The sequence below is a fragment of the Phascolarctos cinereus genome, unplaced genomic scaffold, assembly GCF_003287225.1.
Source record: "Phascolarctos cinereus isolate Bilbo 61053 unplaced genomic scaffold, phaCin_HiC Scaffold_2;HRSCAF=192, whole genome shotgun sequence".
NCBI classification, from domain to species: domain Eukaryota; kingdom Metazoa; phylum Chordata; class Mammalia; order Diprotodontia; family Phascolarctidae; genus Phascolarctos; species Phascolarctos cinereus.
The window spans coordinates 371,137,545-371,160,585 of record NW_027555625.1 but is presented as its reverse complement, the minus strand read 5'-3'; the positions used below and the strand labels follow the sequence as shown (position 1 = coordinate 371,160,585).

General features: G+C 36.0%; 1 protein-coding gene across 1 annotated transcript in view; it reads right to left on the bottom strand.

Moving 5' to 3' along the window:
- Positions 1-23,041, bottom strand: part of CTNNA1 (catenin alpha 1) — a 154,255-nt gene that overhangs the window by 119,335 nt on the left and 11,879 nt on the right. The window contains exons 2-3 of the mRNA XM_021005074.2: positions 10,450-10,556; positions 7,922-8,117 (exon numbers count right to left, since the gene is read on the bottom strand). Coding sequence (XP_020860733.1) covers positions 7,922-8,117; positions 10,450-10,554 — 301 coding nt within the window. The 5' untranslated portion in view covers positions 10,555-10,556. The remainder of the gene's footprint in view (positions 1-7,921; positions 8,118-10,449; positions 10,557-23,041) is intronic.

Here is a 23,041-nt window from a genome sequence, read left to right as displayed (position 1 = left end):
GTGCTTCCTAAGTGTTTGTTCATTGGTTGATTGACAATGACAAAAGTGAGGTACACAGTGGCTGAGTGGCAGAGCTCAGTTTGAACCAAGATCCTAACTTCAAGTCCAAGCATCCCTCTTCACTGTTTGTACTGTGCATACTGCCTCAGAGCAATGATTTTTAATTCACAACTCTTTAAAAATATAGTTAACACTGACTCCACATGAAAGTATCGTAGACTGATTTTACAGAATTTAGCATGAAAACGACGTATTTTCAAACACGATGACTTCAAAGCTAAATTTATTGCATTTCCAAGACTGTTCAGGCCCAGAACAACATAATCAGTTCCATCAGGCAGGGCAAGCAAGACTGCATATTTATCCTTCAAAGTCCTCAGAACTTATATTTTGAGAGTCTCCTAAATAAAGAATCTGACTAAAATGCTTTATTCTGGTCAACATTTTTTTCTACCTTATTCTTTTTATTTGCCAAAGAAACATCCTTGTCACCTGCAAATCACAGATCCCTAGATGAAAAGCAATTACATATGTGAAAAAGTATTATAGCAAATGTAGATTTCACAACAAAACACACTGAATTCCTGGTTTTTAAAACAGTCCTGCACATAATCTGTCTGACACATTCTCTAACCTACAAAAAATTTTTTTTAAATTTCTGAAAGGACCTTATGAATTAGAGTAGACACTGTAAATAAACAGTGGACCATACAATCTACCTCTCAACCCGCAAGACACCAGTGACATTTCAGTTCATTCTTGTTGACAAGGCAATGTGGAAGAAAAAATGAAAATACAATACTACATATATTCATGTTCTCATTTTCCTTATTCATTCATGGGTGCCCTGCTGCTACTCAGACACATTCTAAAGAAAGATACTTTAATGATTTTACATTCAAATACATGCACAACATGTATTCTGATTTGCAATCACCCTTTAAAGAAAATTAACCAGTGGAAACTATGTTAATAGTGTCATGGTTGAAATTCTACGTGCCAAAGTAAAAATTATGGTTCCCAAGGGAACTCTTCAGTCACAATGAATATATACATATATATATATATATATATATATACACACACACACACACACACACACACACACACATATATATAAATAAAAGTATGTGTGTATAGTGTATATCTATATATTAAGAGGGGGCACTGTTCAGCTAAGATCACCAAGGTAACCTGGTTCATTTAAGTTTATGAAGTTAGTATCCTAATTACAATTATTCATTTGTGAGTTTAAGATGTGTAGGATAAATTTAAAGCAATTTCAAGATGACAGGAGGCATCAGAATTTAATAATTTCCCTTTTCCTCCCCTATTTCCAATTTGCTCACCTCAAAAATGAAGCTTTGTAAAGCAGCATATGCTTATAACAGCCTGGTGACTTGAAAGAAGACAGTATTCTTGGCACAATTTAAGACAAAAAAAATACAGCCTCTACTCTAGAGTCTTAAGTCACAGACACAACTCTAAGACATAAAAATTCAACTGACAACTTGTTAATGTTTCTTCGGAATTTACTTTTTGCTTTTCCTATTCTCCCACTCTGAACACAGTTACCAGAAAAAAAGAAAGAACCGGGGAATGTTGGGGGAATAAGAATAATAAAAATCCTTTCTGTGCTTTGAAATGGTAAGAAATATCAGGAAATAGAAGAGTTCCAGGCGAGAGGTGGAAATTGTCAAAGAGCACGCAAGGGCAGATGCAGGTTTAAGGAGAATCAGACAAGTGCCACATATACCAGAAAAGAGACTGAAACAGTTGTCTAAAAAGGTCATACAAAGAGGAAAGAAACTGATAAAAAAAAAAAAACTCAAAGGAAGAACATGAATTTGAAGAAATCAACCGATTTCTCATTAGGTATAATGCAGAAGATGATTAGGCTATAATGTTGAAATCTAATTAAGGAAACAAGTTTTAGATTTTATGTTATTCCTCTTCTCCGCACTGATATTGAGTTTGCAATGATAAATAAGTGTTAGCCCAGTTTGTTGCTAGGTTGGTGGGGCAGAAAGCTATAGAAAAGTTCTATGATTCATTTCTTTCTCTCTTTCTTTTGTATGAATGTATAACTCTTACAGGCTCATGGGGGCTGAGGGGTGGGAAGAGATCAACCTTTTTAACCCAACCTCACTGGCATCATAATTTAAATAACTAAATAAGACATTAAAACAGGATCACTAGCCTGTTTTCTCTTTTAAAGCTCCCATTCCAAGAATTCCACATACCTAGGCCCAGCTCCTTCAGTATCTACCTCTCAAACAGTTATTTTGAATATAATATGGTTTCTTTTCAACAGCCCATCTTCCAGGCTGCCTACACTACATGTAGTATCAGTCTTGTGTTGTCTATATCTCTACTGGATAAGCCATTCATTTTCACATCTTTTCCACTCTTTGATTTGACTTGGTCCTCAAGTCAGTTACTACAGGAAAAAATGCATGCAGAGGCAAAACCTTCTTCTCTTGACAGTATGTGATCAATATATTCTCTTTTTTTTCCCCCCTGATGTGTCCTGCTACATTTCTTTAAATTACCTACTCCAGATTTACCAATAGGGGAAAATTTTAGTAACTCTTCCCACATAAATCATTTAGTCTATTCTTGGGGTTTAGATTCTTAATCTCACCATTAAAAGATTTGCATAACCAAAAGAATTTAAGATTCTTAGTCAAAAAACAACTTAGTAAAAGAGCAGGCACACCCACAACTTTGTGATAATATCTTAAGAGATTATAATTTCATCCTACTAGATTATTTTGTACTCCAAATATTTAAAGGCATTTTGAATACTGCCAGAAGACACATTAACAGTTACTAGATCAACTATAACTAATTAATTCAACCACAGTTGCTAATAAACTAAAACTGGTACAGACTAAAAGTCTATTCTTTAAGATTAAGAAGTACCCCCCCACACACCTATCTCATCTCTCTCCAGATAAAAAAAATAGTAATAAGACACTTTTTAACAAGTTTTGGTGTATTACAATACTGAATCAACAAATTACTCACAGTAAGTTTAAAAAAATAAAGAAACTAAGATTTGGACTTAGAATTTGATTGACTGGAAACATTGTCCTTGAGTGAGTCAATGATATGAAAGCTCAAATAGCGGAGCAGAAAAGCTCCAAAGAAATCTTAAGATACTCACTTAACTGAGTATCAATGGCTTTGAAAGAGGAGGGAAAAATAAAATATTTCACACTTCTTCTTCTGTTATTTGGTCTACGGAAAAGAATTTAAAGAATAAATTCTAACATCGTCCTTCACAGAGACAGACATCCCTGACATGCTACAGCCTTGCCACTGAGCCACACACCCAAAAAGGGCAGTAACAAGATATTTTTCCAATACTACAGAAAAACCTAAGCTCTCCCAGGCTCCAAACTGGGAGGCCCACAAGGCCAAACTTCTGCCTTTGCCTCAGATGCTTTCCACATGTTTCAGCTTGGGCAAGTCATTGCAACTCCATGGCCTCAGTATCCTCATCTATAAAATGAAGAGACTGGACTAGATGGTCACTAATGTTGCTTCCAATTCTAAATGTATGTTCCTGTGACCAACCATCCTTTGGATTAGCAGCCAGATAGCTTTTTAGTGTGTCAGGCACATAGGCTATGCACCTAGCCCATGGGGTGGGAGTGACTCCTGGTCCTCTGCTCCCCATCCACAATCTACAGCTAATTCTGTTTAATTCAGCCAACATTAAATCTCAGTGTGTGGAGGCACTATATGGAGGCACTGGAGGAAATTTAGGTAATATAGAGCCCCTGCTCTCATGAAGCTTTTCAGTCTATTTGAAGAATATCTTTAGAGATAAACTATGACTTCTGTTTTCCAGAAATTTTCCCCTAACCACTAGAAATCATGTTCTACCATTAAAAATAAAGTAAGTTTATTTTATTTCACTTTCTCTTTTTTCTTTCAAAAATTATTTTACATGAGATGGCTGTCGGAGAAAATAGGAGCAAGGGAGAAAAATAGGCAATGTAAAAACAAAAGATGTCAAAAATTATAAAAAAAAGAAAACAAAACACAAGTACATGCCCTATAATTTAATGACTGTTCCCATATGGTTGCCATCTCTGTCTTGTCAATAGCTTACTGAAGGAAAATTTAATAATTAACTCAGGTCTAAAGTGGAAAGCCCATGCTCAATTATCAAAAACCCAACAGGACATCAACAAAGCAAAACCCCTGTGATTTCATGCAACAATCCTTGTGGCTACTAACAATGTAGTAGTGCCAAAATTCAATAGTTCACAGCACCAGAATACATAGTAGAAAGTGGAGGGAATAAGCACTTATGTAGAATCTACTAGGTGCCCAGCAGTAGGCTAAGTGCTTTACAAATATTATCTCATCTGAGCCTTACAACAACCCTGAGAGGTAGGTACCACTGTTATTTCCATTTTAAAGTTGAGGAAATTGAAGCAAACAGAGGTTAAGTGACTTGCCTTGGGTCACACAGCTAATAAGTGTATGAGGCCAAATTTGAACTCTGGTTTTCCCAACTCCTGGTCCAATGCTCTACCCACTATACCACCTAGCTGCCAGTGTTCATTATTCAGAATGAATGACTTCTGCCATAATACACGAAAGGGATAATGTCTGAGTCGCAGGATTGATAAAAAGTAAGACTCTATATTCACCAAAATATTTACAGCACCACTTTTTGTGACAGAAATTGGAAATAAAATACCTGATCATGAAAAATCGAGGAACGGCTAAACAAATTATGGTATGTGAATGTAATAGAATCTTACTGTGCTGTAAGAAGTAAAATAACATAACGAATTCAGAGGAAAGCACAGACTTACATGAATTGATGCAAAATGAAGTAGAAGCAAGAAAACAATATACACAATGACAATAACAATGTGAAAGAACCAAAACAAAATAAAAAAATTAATGTTGCTAAATCACAAAAAACAAGATGGTCCCAAAGAAGAGACATGAGAAGACACCTCCCCCCAACTCCAGTGCAGAGAGAAGAGGTCCACAGGTGTGGAAAACTGCATAGTTAGGTGTTTTTGTTTTTTTAATGTATTGAATCTTGTTTTTTCTTCAAAAAAATTCTTGTTTTAGGGGATAAGGATATTTAAGCAATATAAAAAACAACCAGTTCAAGATGCCCAATAGGCGGTTGGAGATGTGAGACTGAAGGTCAGCAGAGAGGTTAGGGCTAGAGAAGCAGATTTGAAATTCATCTTCATAAAGGTGGTAACTTAATCATTCAACTCATGGAAACTGAGAGAAGGGTCACCCAGGGGATATAGTGACTTCTGGAGGTGTGTGGGGTTCAGTGAGTGATTTGGTGGTGGTGGTGATGTGATGACAATGATAACAATGGCATTCCTACAGAGATCTAAGGTTTGCAAAAGCACTTTACTAATATTTTCTCTTTCAATCTTCACAACAACCCCAGGAGGCAGGTGTTATTATTATCCCCAATTTACAGATGAGGAAACTGAGGCAGACAAGAGTTAAGTAGTTTACTCAAAGTCATGCTGATAGTATCTGAGACATTATGTGAATTCAGCTCTTCCTGACTCCAAGCCGAAGCCACCCAGCTACCAAGTATAAGATGGACATAGAGTTGAAGGATTAGGTCTAAGACAAATTTAAAGAAAAGTTTAACCATACAGTGGGAGTCCCAGAGGACTTGATGAAGGAACAGGGGCTCAAAAAGGGTAACAGAAAAAATGAGTTTCTGCCTCATCAGCCAGTGCCCCTGAATCACAAGAAGGGCAAAAAGGAGTGTGCTGTCCATAGGATAACAAAGCAGCATTTGCCTTAGGCTCCCATACCCAAGAGTCCTCTGACTCAACCATTTTGGAACTATGCCCAAAGGGCTATTAAAATGTGCATACCCTTTGACCCAGCAATAGCACTTTTGGGCCATATCCCAGAGAGATCATACAAATGGAAAAAGGATCCACGTGTAAAAAAAAATATTTATAACAGCTTTTTTTATGGTGGCAAAGAACTGGAAATTGAGAGGATACCCATCAATTGGGGAATGGCTGAACAAGCTGTGGTGTATGAACGTAATGGAATAGTATTATGCTATAAGAAATGATGAGCAGGCAGACTTCAGAAAAACCTGGAAAGATTCATATGGTCTGATGCTGAGTGAAGTGAGCAGAACCAGCAGAACACTGTACACAGTAACAGCCACGTTGTGCGATAACTAATATTGATAGACTTAACCCTTCTCAGCAATACAAGGATCTAAGACATCTCCAAAGGCCTCATGATGGAAAATGCTATCCACATCCAAAGAAAGAACTATGGAGTTTGAATGCAGATCGAAGCATACTATTTGCTATTTTTTTTTCTTCTTTTGCATTTTGTTTCGTCTTTCTGGCGGTTCCTCCTATTGGTTCTAATTCTTCCTTACAACATCACTAATGTGGAAATATGTTTAATAGGAATGTATATGTATAGCCTATATGTATATGTATAGATTGCACGCCTTCTTGGGGAAGAGAGGTAGGGAGGGAGGGGGAGAAAAATTTTAAACTCAAAAGCTTATAAGTGATTGTTAATAATTCAAAATAAATTAATTTTTAAAAAAAGAGTTTTCTGATGGAGAAAATTATCAGATCATTCTTTCTTAAAAAATAGGGGAAAAAAGAGAGACCAGTCTGGGTATGTGAGTCAGCAATACCTGGTAACTGGGTCCCAAGACTCTGATTAAAGATAACCTGGCCCATGGGTTATGTCTTCAGCTCCAGAGCCCTGAAGGCTCTGAGAACCAAGTTTACAATTCTTCTCCTGCTTGCGTATTCAGGACTTATGGTAGATGAGGCCCTGGACCTGCAAGCCCCCCTAAGTCAGGAACGACAAAGCAAGTAACACACTGCAAGCAACTTAGAAGAGCATTTAAAGGTGAACAAAATGAAGACTAACACCCACATAGGACTCAGAAGATTTAAACTATGCTTCTGAGAGTGTTTAAAATAAACATTCAAATCCTCAACAAGTATTTTTGTTACTATACATACTAGACATAGTAATTAACTCAGCTTACAATGTCCCACAATTCTTAGATTTTTATATCAAAGTTTTAACTTAAAAGAGCTTTCAAACTTAGGGAAAGGTTAAAATAATGGAAAAAAATGTTTTCCATATTTAATCTTTTGGTTACTTCTCTGGACAGTGCCACCCATATAATCTTTTGTGGGTTAGGACAATCATACACTCTTCCCTCAATTACTTTAGGATGATAGAACCTAAGACCATTTCTAAAATGTGTGCAAGATTATACTATCAAATACTTACCATAAAATTCCAGCTTCTAAAACATAACTCGCCAAATTTATGGCAGCCCTCCTTTCCATACTTCATATTACCATGGAGCTAATAAATTGGCTAGCAGAGTCAATCAAGATTTCTGAATCTGTATCGGACTAGTGTGTCAATCAAAATTTCAGTTTTTGTAAAACTCTCTGTCTCTCAACGGATAATTTAAGTCCCAAATTAATTTATGTCAAACCTTAACCTAGTGTTCATTTGTATGACTAAATCAACACATAACTCTGCAGATGCACTCATATAATCTCTACACTCTTATGACAGCTGCTCCATTCTAGCAATCCCACAAAATACCAGTTGGAAGTTCTACAACATAAACATTAAGGTAAAGGTAAATCCCAGATACACTCAATCTCCATTTTTACTAAGTCACATAATTTTCATTTATCTATTACATCAAAGACCAAAGAGAACTGAATCCAAGTATCTATAAAACAGATATTAGCATTTAAGTTATTTCTGCTGCTCAAAATTCTAAAAAACTCAAGCAAATTAATTTCAAGTAGCTAACCCAGAAAGGAAGGCAAACCAAAGGTTTTCCAAAAGTCTATTTCTCTACCTTTCAAAGATTAACATCACTCACCTTGTTTGCGAACATCTTCTACAGCAGCCACAAGTTCCTCCTTAAGAAACTGACTCTCCTTGGCAATTTTGTCTCCCTTCTCCAAGAAATTCTCAGTTGCTTGTTCAACTGATGCAGCCAAAACATGGGCCTTCTTAGAGCGACCTCGTTTCTTGTTGGAGGGGCCTTTGTTACTGGTGGTTACCAAAGTTGTAACCTAAAACAGTTTTACATTTAAAGAATAAATTGCAGACTTTTAGATGAAAATTCTAGGAAGACAAACATCCAGGTCATAGTCAGCTAGCAGCAAAACATCATAACCTAACATTTATGAACTCCTGGCAGGCATTAGTCACTCACACAAAATAAGAAAACAATCCTATTTAAAAGCGGTATTCCTAATTCAAATAAGTGGTTATAAACTGTAGTTTCCACAGGAACTAGGCTAACTGAGTGTTTAGGCAAAAAACACAGCAGATGAAGTGATGAAGCAGAAATGACACATTCCAGGAAAGGTTTTAAAAGTTTACATTATGACAAGAAAAAAGTTTTAAGGGTCAAATCCATCATCTCTCCCATGCATCATTAAGCAGAAGATCCAGAAAGCAGAATGTGACTTTATGAGGGTATGATGGAGCCAAGTTTTCAAAAGCACTTGGGGTTGTTTTTAATCCTTAAAAATTTGCTTCTGAAGACAAATTTCTTTTCATAGTTTATTCACATGAATTACTTTAGTAACGACTCTTTAGTCAAGAGTCCTTTAAAAAGACACACACTACTGCCCAAAGAAATAAAAAATGTTAAGTTTTAAATCTCTGAATACTAATCATCTGAGTAACACAGTGAACAGCTATTTTATCTTTTGCATAAGATGCTTAAAGACTTGTTATAGTTAAAAATGGAAAGAACTGAACTAGAGTACCGCAGTAAATGGGTTCATAGGCTATAAATCTCCTTCCCAATTCCTACTACATTCATATGTATAAATACTAATTTATATTAATGAGATGGAATTGGAGAGGGGAAAAATGGCCCAAGCTATTCAATCTCATATTAACATAATCTAGGGAGTTATGCCTGCATTCCTTATAATCTAACCAAAGCTAGTTAGTTATTAATTCTCAGTTAAATGTCTTTCATTCATGATGGTATCTATAAGTGTAACAGATTAAAATAATCAAATTATGATAATCAGAAAATGCAAATTATAATTAGAAAGAAACATTTCTCACATACACGCTCTACTCTAACATTTCCACCTCACTCCTAGATTTTTACAACAGACTACTGATGGGTCTTCCTGCCTCAAGTCTCTCCCCGCTTCAGTCCATCATCCTTCACTCAGCTGTCAAAGTAATCTTCCTACAGCTCAGGTCTGACCATGTCACCCACCTCCTGATTCAAGACGCCCCCATCACTTCTAGAACCAAATACAAAATCCTGTTTGGCATTCAAAGTCCTACACAACTTGACCCCCTACTACCTTTCCAAGCTTCTTATACCTCTTATACCTTACTTCCCCATCCCAACTCCCACTTCCCCACATAATTTGTGACCCTTACTATTTCTCACACAAATACTCCATGGCTAGACTCCTGGAATTTTCACTGGCTATTCCCCATTCCTGGAATACTCTCCCTCTTTTATCTCCACCTCTTGGCTTCCTTTAAATCCTAGCTGTAACAAGAAACCTTTCCTGATACCCGTTTATACTGGTGCCTTCCCTCTATTGATCACCTCCATTTAACCTGTTTCTATCTTGTTTCCATGCTGTCTCCCCTATTAGGCAGTGAGCTACAGTCCTTGTGACAAGAGGGACTGTCTTTTGCCTTTCTTTGTTTCTCCAGTGCTTAGCACAATGCCTGGCACTTACTACTTACTGACTGACTTATCAAAACTACCACTTCTAATGAGTTAAGTACCTTCCAATATTTGATATTTACACACAAAAAAGGCATAAGCTACGTAGGTGGTGGTCAACCTTTCAGAACTTTGTGTAAAAGGGACATAATGTGTTCTAGTGAAAAGAATGCTGATCTCAGTCATGAAACCTGGTCCTGACCTGTCAAATCCCGGTCCTGACATTTCTCAGCTGAGTAGCCATGAACAAGTTACAACTGTCTCACTTACCAAATGGAGATACCACTACCTGTAAATAAATCTGAAAACAACAGTACTGGCATCTTGAAGATAGTGAATAAAGTTATCGTAAAAGTGGTTCTCATAAATGGTACAAAAGTACCACCTCTGACACTTCTTAATTTCTATTATTACTTACAATAGCTAACCATCAGTCTATTTATAATAATGGAGTATGAAGCAAAAAAACCTAGTTTCTGATCCTAGTTCCGCTACTACCTGTAGTAAATCCTTTTCCCTACATGGCTTATGTTTCCTCATCTACAGAAAAAAGTAGGTTGGTTTACATGAGTTATAAAGGTCCTTCTAATTCTAAAATTCTGTGGGTCTTCAAAAAACATGACTCAACATGGAAACCTTCTCAAATGACACTAACTATAAAGCTGCAAGACAGATGTGTAAATTCTTACCTGAGTAACAAGAGGCTCCAAAAGTCTTTCAACTGCCAGAGTCCTTATCTCCAGGCTTTTGGGGTCCCATTTGAAGTTTATGTTACCTGCATGTACAGCAGTCATTTCTGGAAACCAAAAAAACCCCCCAAAAACCCACAACAGTCAAAGTCTGGCAAGCATAGTAGACACAAATTTACAAAACATCACTAAGTTTCATGTCAAAATAAACTCTCATTTTAAGTACTTTTCTAGAGACTACATAAATGAAAACCATCCAAGGCAGACCTGAAGAGAATTCTATGACTGCAAACTGGGCCACAATATATGTCTCTCTCCCAACCAGATCAATATCTCAACATTCATATTCTCATGATAAACAAAACCATAAGATATAAAGACAGCTGCAGCTTGATGACTCACAAGTTCACCTTACAAAGGCAAACAAAGGAGTAGTCAGAGACAGGTTTCATAATACATTCAAAGGCATTAAGAAATTTCATGGCGGAGGGGGTGAAACAAGGATGTCCATTATCACCACTGTTATTCAATATTGTACTGGAAACCTTAGCTTTAGCAATAAGAGAAGAAAAAGACATTGAAGGCATTAGAATAGGCAAAGAAGAAACAAAGCTATCACTCTTTGCAGATGACATGATGATATACTTAGAGAATCCTAGAGAATCAAGTAAAAAACTATTTGAAATAATAAACAACTTTAGCATAAACATGCAGGCTATAAAATAAACCCACATAAATCATCAGCATTTCCATATAGTACAAACAAAGCCCAACAGCAAGAGACAGAAAGAGAAATCCCATTTAAACTTACTGCAGACATTATAAAATATTTAGGAGTCTACCTCCCGAAACAAACCCAGGAACTCTATGAACACAATTACAAAACACTTTTCACACAAATAAAATCAGATCTAAATAATTGGAAAAACATCAGTTGCTCGTGGGTAGGCCGAGCTAATATAATAAAAATGACAATCCTACCTAAGCTAATTTACTTATTCAGTGCCATACCAATCAAACTACCAAAAAATTATTTTATAGAGTTAGAAAAAATAACAACAAGATTCATTTGGAAAAACAAAAGGTCCAGAATATCAAAGGAACTAATGAAAAGAAATGCAGGGGAAGGTGGCCTAGCAATTCCAGATCTTAAATTGTATTATAAAGCAGCAATCATCAAAACTGCTTGGTACTGGCTAAGAAATAGGGAGGTGGATCAGTGGAATAGGTTAAATATGCAAGACACAGTAGTCAATGACTATAGTAATCTATTATTTGATAAACCCAAAGACCCCAGCTTCTGGGATAAGAACCCACTCTTTGAAAAAAACTGCTGGGAAAACTGGAAAAGAGTATGGCAGAAACTAGGCATAGACCCAAATCTCACACCATATACCAAAATAAAGTCAAAATGGGTTCATGACTTAGATATAAAGGCTGATACCATAAGTAAACTGGGAGAACAAGGAATAGTTTACCTATCAGATCTATGGAGAACAGAAGAATTCATGACCAAACAGGAGATAGAGAACATTATGAAAAGCAAAATGGATAATTTTGATTACATTAAATTGAAAAGTTTTTGCACAAACAAAGCCAATGCAACTAAGATTAGAAGGAAGGTAGAAAATTGGGAAAGAATTTTTACAACCAGTCTCTCTGATAAAGGCCTCATTTCTAAAATATATAGAGAATTAAGACAAATTTATAAGAACACAAGCCATTCCCAATTGATAAATGGTCAAAGGATATGAACAGACAGTTCTCAGATGAAGAAATTAAAGCCATCTATAGTCATATGAAAAAATGCTCTAAATGTTATTGATTAGAGAAATGCAAATCAAAACAACTCTGAGGTACACAATCCACCACATTGGCCAACATGACAAAACAGGAAAATGATAAATGTTGGAGAAGATGTGGGAAAATTGGAACACTAATACATTGTTGGTGGAGTTGTGAAATGATCCAACCATTTTGGAGAACAATTTGGAACTATGCCCAAAGGGCTACAAAAATGTGCATACCCTTTGATCCAGCAATAGCACTTCTAGGGCTATATCCCAAAGAGATCAAACAAATGGGAAAAGGACCCACATGTACAAAAATATTCATAGCAGCTCTTTTTGTGGTGGCAAAGAATTGGAAATTGAGAGGATGCCCATCAACTGGGGAATGGCTGAGCAAGTTGTGGTATATGAATGTAATGGAATACTATTGTGCTATAAGAAATGATGAACAGGCTGACTTCAGAAAAACCTGGAAAGACTTATATGGTCTGATGCTGAGTGAAGTGAGCAGAACCAAGAGGACTTTGTATACAATAACAGCCACGTTATGCGATGACTAATATTGTTAAACTGAACCCTTCTCAGCATTACAAGGATCTAAGACATCTCCAGAGGCCTCGGGATGGAAAATGCTGTCCACATCCAAAGAAAGAACTATGGAAGTAATCGCTATCACTTATTTTTACCTTCTGTTGAGTTTTGTTTCATCTTTCTGATGGTTCCTCCTATTGGTTTTAATTTTTACTTACATCTTCACTAATGTGAAAATATGTTTAATGGGTATGTAAATGTAAAGCCTATATCAGCCTGTGTGCCGTCCTGGGGAGGGTGGGGGGGAGGAAGGGGAACAAAAACTTTCAACTCAAAAGCATATGGAAGTGATTGTTGATAAATCAAAATAAATTAATAAAATTTTTTTAAAAAAAGAAATTTCATAGGACATTGATCATCTTGTTTTACTACACTTATGAGAAGTATAAGCAAACAGATCACCATAAACATAAGTGAGGTATGTGTATTAACATCTGTTGTAGAAGATTAAAAAGGTGAGAAAAATCTAAGAAGGATAAGTGAAAACCCTACAAAACAAATCAATATATAGTTTGACACTTGGTCACTTCCATGCAAAGATAGATAGAGGGAAGGATAGCAAAAAATGTTACATAGTAGGTCTCAGTTTTGAAGGGAAAAATGATTTGACTACTCAGATGTGTCACAGTTATAAATTATTAATACTTTCATCCAGAAGAAAGTCAAAATAAGATGTCTGGATACAGTTAACTAGTTAAAGCAAAAGTCAAAATTATCTTTAAATTGGAAGGATAAAAATGATAAAAAATGAAAATTTCTGTGAAAAATTTCCAAAGATTCAACATGATCTATTTAACCAAACTACTGATGCCAAAAACTAGGAAGCAGAAAGAGACAAAAACTACCAAATACATTTGCCACAACTAAATCAAAAGAACCCCAAGCCCAAGAAGCCTAGAAACCACTTCACTACTCAACACAGAGAGACTGGGTGGGCAAAGTCAACACCACTTTGGAATACAAACTAATTTATGTAAAAAAAAAAAAATTAAACCTGTGGAGGATTATGGAAGAAGATCATAAGTAGTAATGCTTCACAAAAGAGCAAAAATCTAGAACCAAATTGTCAGGAAGCTTAGCAGGAGATGCATGTGTTTTGTTGGTTAGTTTGCTTAACTATTCCTCTTTGTTAATAGGCAGAATTCTGTATGGGGGTAGGAGGATGAATATAATGAGAAATGATTGTGGCATAAAAGGAAAAAAAATTAAAAGGTGATTAAAAGGTATTATGATCTACTCTTTGTCTAATTTTTTATGGTATGATCTTCTTATCTTAATATTCAGGTCACATATCCATTCTGAACTTATTTTAGCATATGCTATAAAATGTTAAGTCTAAGTTTCTGCCAACTCTTCTATTTTCCCATCAACTCTTGTCAAATAGGGACTTCTTTCTTCGGTAATTTATGTTTTGGGGTTTACTGAACATTGGGTTGAATTCAATTATTTCTAGTTTTTTCCTCATCTAGTCTGCTCCTTTGAGGGTTTACTGAACATTGGGTTGAATTCAATTATTTCTAGTTTTTTCCTCATCTAGTCTGCTCCTTTGATTCTATTTTTTTCTAACTAGTACCAAATACATTTGATAATTATTGCTTTATAACATAATTTCAGATCTGCAGGTGGTACTCTCCCTTCATTCCTACCTTTTTTTATTATTTCCTTTGATATTTTGGATCTTTTTTCCTTAAAATTAATTTTATTATTTTTTTCCAGCTCTGCAAAGTATCTTTTGGTGGGCTGATTGTTACATAAGATCTGTAAATTAATTTTCATACCATTGTCATTTTTATGCTATTGGCATAGCCCTTCCAAAAACACTGAATATCATTCCAAGTACCTAAATTGTTCTTTATTTCTTTTAGAAGAATTTTTTAACTATCTATACAGGTATTATACAGAGTACATTGGTAAACTTACTTCTAATATATTCTGCAGTATGATTAGGTTGCGAATTTCTTAACCAAAAAAGGGTGAGTTAGGGAGGATCACAAAAAAACTAAATAGATGGTTTTAACCATATAAAATTGAAAAAAAAAGCTTTTGCAAAATTAATGCAACTAGGAATAAGGAAGTAGTCAACCAAGAAAAAAATTTTGCATGAAATCTTTCTGATTACGGCCTAATATCTAAAATATGTGGACAACAAATAGAACGATAGGTAAAGTGTCTAAACACGAGGTTTCATTAAACCAGAGAACTCCTTCTATCAATGCAGGTTACCACCTTGTCTGCCATTTACAGTCTTAAAAGAGCTGCCTTTTAAAAAATGAGGTTAAGTGACTTATTCAGGATTAAACAACCAGTATGTATCAGAAGCAAAAGTTGAACCCAGGTCTTCCTGGGTCTGAGGGCAGGCATCTATTCAATACATCACACTGCCTCTGAAGGCCATTCCCTAAAAATCAATGGTGAAAAGTACAGGAACAAACCATATGAAAGAATGCTCTCAATCACTAAAAATGAATGCAATTCAAAACAACTCTGAAATTTCACCTCATGCCCAATAAACTGACAAAGATAACAAAAGCTGAGAACAACCAATGTTGAAGGGATTGTGGAAAGAAAAGACATTAATGCACTATTTGTGGAGCTGTGAGTTGGTCCAATTATTATCAAAAACAATCTGGAACTATTTGAAGATGTCTCTATGCTTCGACAAAGAGAGTCCACTGCTAAGTACATACCTCAGAGGGAATCTATAGCAAAATGGCCCCATTATACAGCATGTAGTAAGAACTGGAAACAAATTAGCTATCTTTTGGAGAATGGCTAAACAAAATTGGAGCACATGAACAGATTATTACAATTATGTAAGAAATTATGAGTACGATGAAACAGGAACAATGTAACACTTATATGAACCAAGACAAAGTGAAAAAGAATCAGAAAAACAACATACGTTGACTGCAGCAGTGTAAATGAAGAGACTAGCAAGAAAAAAAAAACATGAAAATAAATGCTGTGAAATTTTAATGGCCAAGGCTGGTCCCAAAGAAGAGATATGAGAAGACATTTGCCCTGCTTCTTTGCAGAGGCTGTATGCAATGAGTGCAGAACTCTACGTGTAACACAGGCTTTTTCACTATGTTGGGTAGCTAATTTCTTCTTCCTCTTTTTAACTATTATAAGAGATGGTTTCTGGGTGGGGAAGGCAGATATGATGGAAAAGGTAGGTGACCTAAAAACAATAGACATAAATATTTTTAAAAGGCATAAGTGCTAAAATATATAATGTAGGACCCAAAATTTTAAAACTCAAATTACTGTGCTTTCCTCACAAGTATTTGGACCCAGTACATCTATAAGAGTACTGCTGATCAAACTGATGAGGCCTTCGTCAGTTGTGATTTCAGGGCACGGCACCTCCCAGAGAAGTATATGAACCCTACATGTGGCTGAGAACATTAGGTAACTGCTCACATTAGTTCCCAGTGATTTGGGCTACTTCCAATATGACTGGTGACAGAATCAGATGGGATGGAACTCTGTATAAGAGCTCTCCCTTCCACATGGTCGTTATATAAAGATAGCTCACCCCTTTTAATGTGCACTCCTCTTGCCTTGTCTTCTGAACCCTAGTGCACAAGGCATATTTGGAGGGGACTTCTCTCACCCTCCCCTCTAGGAACAGAAAATTACAATTTTTTTTAAAGTAGAAGCATATGGCAATCAGAGAGAGGAGTTCCCAGTCTTCTAGCAACTGGACATTTTCTTCTACTTCTTTCTTTTTCTGAGAAAAAAAAAAATCAGATGAAATTCCTGAAAATGGATCCATGATTTGATAGATTTCATGACTTGAAAAATAACATTATTTGATGAATAATCTTAATTTGGAGACTTCATGCTATTGACAGAAGATGACAACCAGTTTGGGGCAAATTGAGTTTGAGATGCTTACAGGATCCTGTTCAAGATATTCAAAATGCATTTCATGACATGGGACTGAGCACACACTTATCAAATTTACAGAAAATGGGGAAAGGGAATATAAGCTAATATGCTGGACACTTAAAAATATTGAGGCCATTTACTTTCAAGTCTTTCAATATTCTTGATTGAAGGAGACTGCCTCACCTCAAATCCTTAATCAAAAGCCCAGCTAGGAGTAAAGCCCAACATTATTTTACCTAAACAGAAGAGTTACGCTTGACATGACCCTAATCCAAAAAAGATTACAATAATAATAACTTTAAACCTAGGGGCAGCATGGCAAACAAGATGGGACTGGGAGTCAGGAGACCTGGGGTTTGAGTTCAACTGGTCACTAGCAACGTGAACTTGTACAAATGCTTCACCTCAGTTTATCCACCTTTTAAAATATGGGAACTGGTTTAGGTTAAAAGAACATAAATCCTAGAATTTTAGAGTTCAGAGAAACTTCAGAAATTGTCTACTACAACCCTCTCATTTTACAAATAAGAAAACTAATTAACGGTGAAGTGATTTGTCCAATCCCACATAAGATCCAGAACTGGGATTCAAACACAGGCCTTCTGATTTGAAAGTAAGTGCTCTATCCACTACACTAGACCTAGGACTTCTAAGATGCCTACCAATTCCTAAGAGCCTCTAATTTTGGATGTTTTCAGAGTTATGACATCTTAAATTGCTGTACTGATCTGATACCGGCTTTTCTCATACTTGTTTCTTGCTTCCCCAATACTCTTTAAGACCAACAACTTTCTTATGCTTCTTGACACCCTACACGTTTTGTGCTGCTTGTGTAAATTTTTCAGTAAGCATTTAACCAACTTCTCACACTCCCAACAAACACTGATAAAAACCAGTTTGTGCAACAGACCAAAAATTTCTACACAAGTATAGTAAAGTAAATTATCTGGTAAAAAACAAAAAAAAGCCACTACATAAATTTACCCCTATGACAAGAACGGCTTATTCTATTCAATAGCCACTAAAAAAGTCCCAAGCTTGTGTATTATTGTTCAGTCGGGTCTGACTCTTCATGACTCCATGGACTATATAACACACCAGCCACTTCTATCCTCCACTGTCTCAAGTCTATCTGACCTCATGCTCCTTACTTCCATGACACTATCTATTCATCCCATCCGCTGCCATCCCTTTCTCCTTTGCCTTCAATCTTTCCCAACATCAGGGTCTTTTTCAATGAGTCCCATCTTCTCTTTATGGGGCCAAAGTATTTAAGCTTCAGATTTGGTATTTCTCCTTCCAATGAATAGTATGAATTAATTTCTTTAAGTACTGAATGACTTGATCTCCTTGATGTTCAAGGAACTCTCAAAAGTCTTCTCCAGTCCCACAATTTCCAGGCTTGTGTCAAAAACATTATCCCCCAGTGTTCCAACAACCAATCACCATTCTCCATTTATTCATTCAACAACCTGCCTCTACATATCCAAGGAATTCTATATTCTCTAGGCTATTGATTTTTTAAAGCAAATTTTTCTTAATATGTTTAGGGTTTTTTACCCCACCAGAATTTCTCCCAATGTCCATCCCTCTCCCACAGAGCTATTCCATGTAACAAATAATATTTTAAAACAAAAACAAACAAAAAACAGCATTGAAAAAGTCTGAAAATATATATACAATGCACCACATCCATGGCCCTCCTATTTCTGACAAAGGAATGGCATGGGAGTATCTTATCATCTCTCTTCTTTGGGGCCATGCTTGTTTTTTGTCATTTTGCAACACTCACTTTTGACTTTTCTGTGGTTGTCAGTCTTTCCATTTACAGCATCTATAGTAATCATGTATGTTTTCTTGGGCTCTCCTCCATTCTGCATGTAAACCTATCTATGCTTCTCTTTATTCATTACATTCATCAGTTCTTATGGCACAGTAATATTCCCTTATATTCATGTACCACAATTGGTTTAGTCATTCCCAACTAACGGGTATTATAGGAATATAAATCTAAAACTGGTAAACCTTACTAGTCATTCAAATATCTTCACTTAACAAATAAAGAAACTGAGGCTCCAGAGTGCTAAATGGTTCTCAAGGTCACACATGCAGCAAATGGTAAATCTGGGATATGAACCTAGGTCCTTAGACTACAAATCCTACATTTTCCCCCATTGTCTCACCTTGTGCTAGGCCCTTGCACTGAAAAAATAAAAGGCATGAGTGAAGGCAATAGATATAATTGTATACAACTTCCTTTTTCCTCTCTACATGCAAAGGGAAAGTGGTTTCATCTCATAACATCAGCATGTCTTTTATTTCATGAGATCAAAGCCATAGATCTGGAAGGGGTCTGACCTCCCCTTATCTTAATAGATGAAGACACTGACCCAGAGAGGCTGTGACTTAACAGAGCTCCAATTTGAGCACAGGCTCTCTGGCTCCATGTCCAGAATTTTTTCCATTCACTAAACTATGGAGCTTTGTTGGCTGAAAATGCTCCTTTCTGAGCCATTTTCTGTCTGTTGCTTAGTACTTTCAGTAACCAATACGTTTTTCAGATGTTAACCATTTCCAGCATTTCTGTTCCATCTGCTGTCCCTCAAAAAGAAACAAGAAATGAGGAGTGATCAAAAATAGGAGAAAGCAAAACAGCCTCATTTAAAGTTTTAAAAATGTAACCATTTCCTTTTCTCTTTTAATGTACCATGTCCCAGCACCAATAATAACAAAAGATACCTTATCAATTGAACCAATTAGGAGATCATCTACCACATATTCTATGTAAACGTCTCATATTTGCATGAGCTAGGAAAATACCTGAATAGGTGGAAAGTTTATTATTCTGAAATTAGTTTTGATCAGTGTTTGAACCTTTGAACATAAGCTATTAATTCAAATCTTTGGGCGCTGGGGGGTGGGAGAGGAAACAGTAGCTTTGGTCAACAAAGTCAATTACACTTTGGGGGTAGGGGAGCATTTTGTGTCCCTGGAGATCTGAGTTTGAAAAAGTGGCAAGTTTGGGGAACTACAAAGGAACTGATCAAAAGCAAGACTTCTAAGGCATATGTACGTATACATATTCATATACTTTAAAATATTTAAGTTGTGTTTTTGGCAGTTAGATTCAAGGATGAACCCACAGCTGTGTTAATTCCATTTAATGTTCGTGTAATCTAGTATTCATGATGGCTCAGAATACTCCAAAATAGTGTATCTTGTACAATGTAGCAGTTAACATTGCTTTGGAAACTTTAATTTCTAAATTTCCTGATGTGCATTTAAATGAACAATATTAACATTGCATTAACTTAACCTTGATTTAAAAAAAATTTAGTAGCATAGTAGAGGTGGAATGAAGTTTTAGTAGCAGACATTTTAAGAGTGATGTGACTATTCCTTTGTAAATTAATGTTTAATGTGTTTAGGAAGGAATGTAGTTTGATGCATGAATTGAGATACTTTGCCATAATCAGATCCTTTGATACAGTGAATTGACACTTCCGCCCCTCCCCATTCCTTTATCCTTCTACAATCTTTTTCTCTTCTTCCACTTCCCTGGACACTTATACTTGCCTGGCATTGCCCCGTTTTAATTTGTGTAAGTAAGGCAGAAATAGACTTCTGTATGACTCCTCCTCCTACAGAATGCTTTGATTACTATTACTCATTAATTAACGCTGGACAATAACCTCATTAGGTTATGGAGTCAGTTTGACTAAAAATAGTGAAGGCTTTCAAAATTACCTAGTTATGCCAGAAGGGTTCAATGTAATTGTAAATCAGAGGGTATGACTTATACTAAGGCAAGGCCTTTTATTTTTATGGGCATGTATTTTAAAATTAAGCTCTTTCAACCCTGCTCGTGCTGAATGATAGACAAATGGCCCAAAGACATCTTAGCCTTCAAATGATGTTGCTCTTTTAAAAAACATCAAGTGTCTTAAATGCCAAATTTAATGGCCTCTTTCTTAGTCCCCACCCATCCTTCTTGACTCCTGCAGCTTTAGATATTCCTTGGTTTCTCATGACATTGTCATCCCCGTCCCTGTCTCCACCTCACGTACTCCCACTCCTTCTCAGTTTCCTTTTCTGGATCTTTATACAGGTCACATTCACTAACTCTGAGTCAGTCAATGAATCAACAAGCATTTATTAAAGTACTTACTATATATCCTAAGTGCTGTGGACACAAAGAAAAACAAAAACATGGTTCCGCGTAGTATAAATGGTTCCAGCATAAACAGAAGATTATTTCAGAAGGTCAGCACTAACAATAGAGGGGCGATGGGAAAGGTCTTTGAGCCTCAGTTTCTTCATTCACCAACCTCACAGGGAAATCAAAGAATTTAAAGTAAAGTGCTTTTCAAACCTTAAAAGGTCCATGTAAATGTGAAGTACTATTTAACAAGGGTAAGGAACCTGCAGTGAAGCCAACAGGTTCTCTGCTCCTGTACTATTACATCTATCTATATCTGAAGTTAGTCCTGGGCCCTGTTCTTATTTCATTTCTTTCTTAATTATGTTACCTGGGGATTTCCTGTGGATCCAATAATCATCTTTATGCAGATAATTCCCACATCTGTATATCCAACCCTGAGCTCCAGTCCCACATTACCAACTACCTTTTGGATTCTCTCACCCGGTGTGGTTTTAGGGCATCCCAAATTCAACCAATCCAAAACAGAATCTTTTATTCCTCTTCTCCTTCTAGACCCCTCCTCTTCTCAACTTTTATTTTACTGTTGGGCAACATTATGTTCCCAGTCACATAGGCTTGCAACCTTTACTCCTTACTCACACCACATATCCAATCAGCTGTCAAATATCAGCATGACTCAGTTCTCAAAAGAATTGCAAACAATAAAACACATGACAGAACACTCCTAATCATTGATAAAAGAAATGCAAATCAAAACAATCTTGAAGGTTTATTCTAAACTTGGCAAACTGGCAAAGATGATAAAAATTGGGAATAGCTTGAGGGGCTGTGAGAAGACAGACACAGTAGTGCATTGCTGGCGGAGTTATGAATTGGTAATGATTTCAGAAAACCATTTGCCCATCCACACCCTATGACCTGGAGATTCCACTACTATGCTTGCACCCCAAAGAGGTGATGATAAGAAGAAAGTCCCCATATACACCAACGTACTTATAACAGCACTTAATGTGATAGCAAAGACCTGGAAACAAAGTAGATGCCCATTACCTGAGAATGGCTAAAACCAACTGTGGTTTTTCCTTTTGGAAACTGTTTTCCTTGGTTTATGATGTTATTCTAAACCTATTTTCTACCAAAATGCTTTCTAGTTTCCATGGGAATTCTTGCCCAATAAGGAATTCCTCCCCAGTAATTTAAGTTCTCAGGTTTATCAAACACCTAGTGGCTTCATCTATTTGTTTCTATTATTGATTATCAAGTCTTTAATCTACCTTTCTACTTAAACAGCATCAAATAAGTTTGATAATTACTGCTTTATAATATAATTTGATGTCTTATAATACTAGGCTCTCAATTTTTTTTTTGCTTTTCACTTCTCATTTCCTGACCTGTTCTGCTTCCAAATGAATTTTATTATTGTTACCTAACAATTGCTGCCTAAAGTAACCCCTTGGTAATTTACTATAGCACTAAATCTCTAGACTAATTTAGGCAACATCACAATTTTCATTATATTAGGCTTTGCCCAACCATTAACATTTCTGAAGTCTGTTTTGTAGTTATATTATAAATCCTCTATGTGTCTTGGTAGATTACCGCTCATATCTTATATATTTTGAAGCTGTTCTGAACATATTTTCTCTATGTTTTCCTTGTTTTTGTTAGTAATATAAAGAAATGATTATTTTGTGGATTTATTCTGTCTACTAATATTTACTGAAGCAATAACAGGGACTGGTTTTTGCCTATCTTTGTATCCCCAGAGAACAGTGGGTGGCATATAGTAGTACATCCTTAATAAATGCTTGCTAATTGTCTTGATTAGTTTCTTTCAAGGTAACTAGTTACGAAAAAGGAGGAAGGGAGACAAAGGTAACATCAAGGTTTTGAGAATAGGGGAAACTGAATGACATGTACACAAAAAAAGTCACGCAAGAAGAAAATTGTTAAATGCACAGAGCAAGTCAAAGAAAATAGCTTAAATGAGATTCTGGGGAAAGATTACTTCTAATAAACTATATGTAACAGGTATTTCCAGTTTCACATACAAACTTTTCTTGGTTCCACTTTTTAAACATATTGAAATAGTGAAGTATCTACTGTAGGTATGACCTTACCTATGTACAGCTGAAATAAGATGGAAAAAATCTTT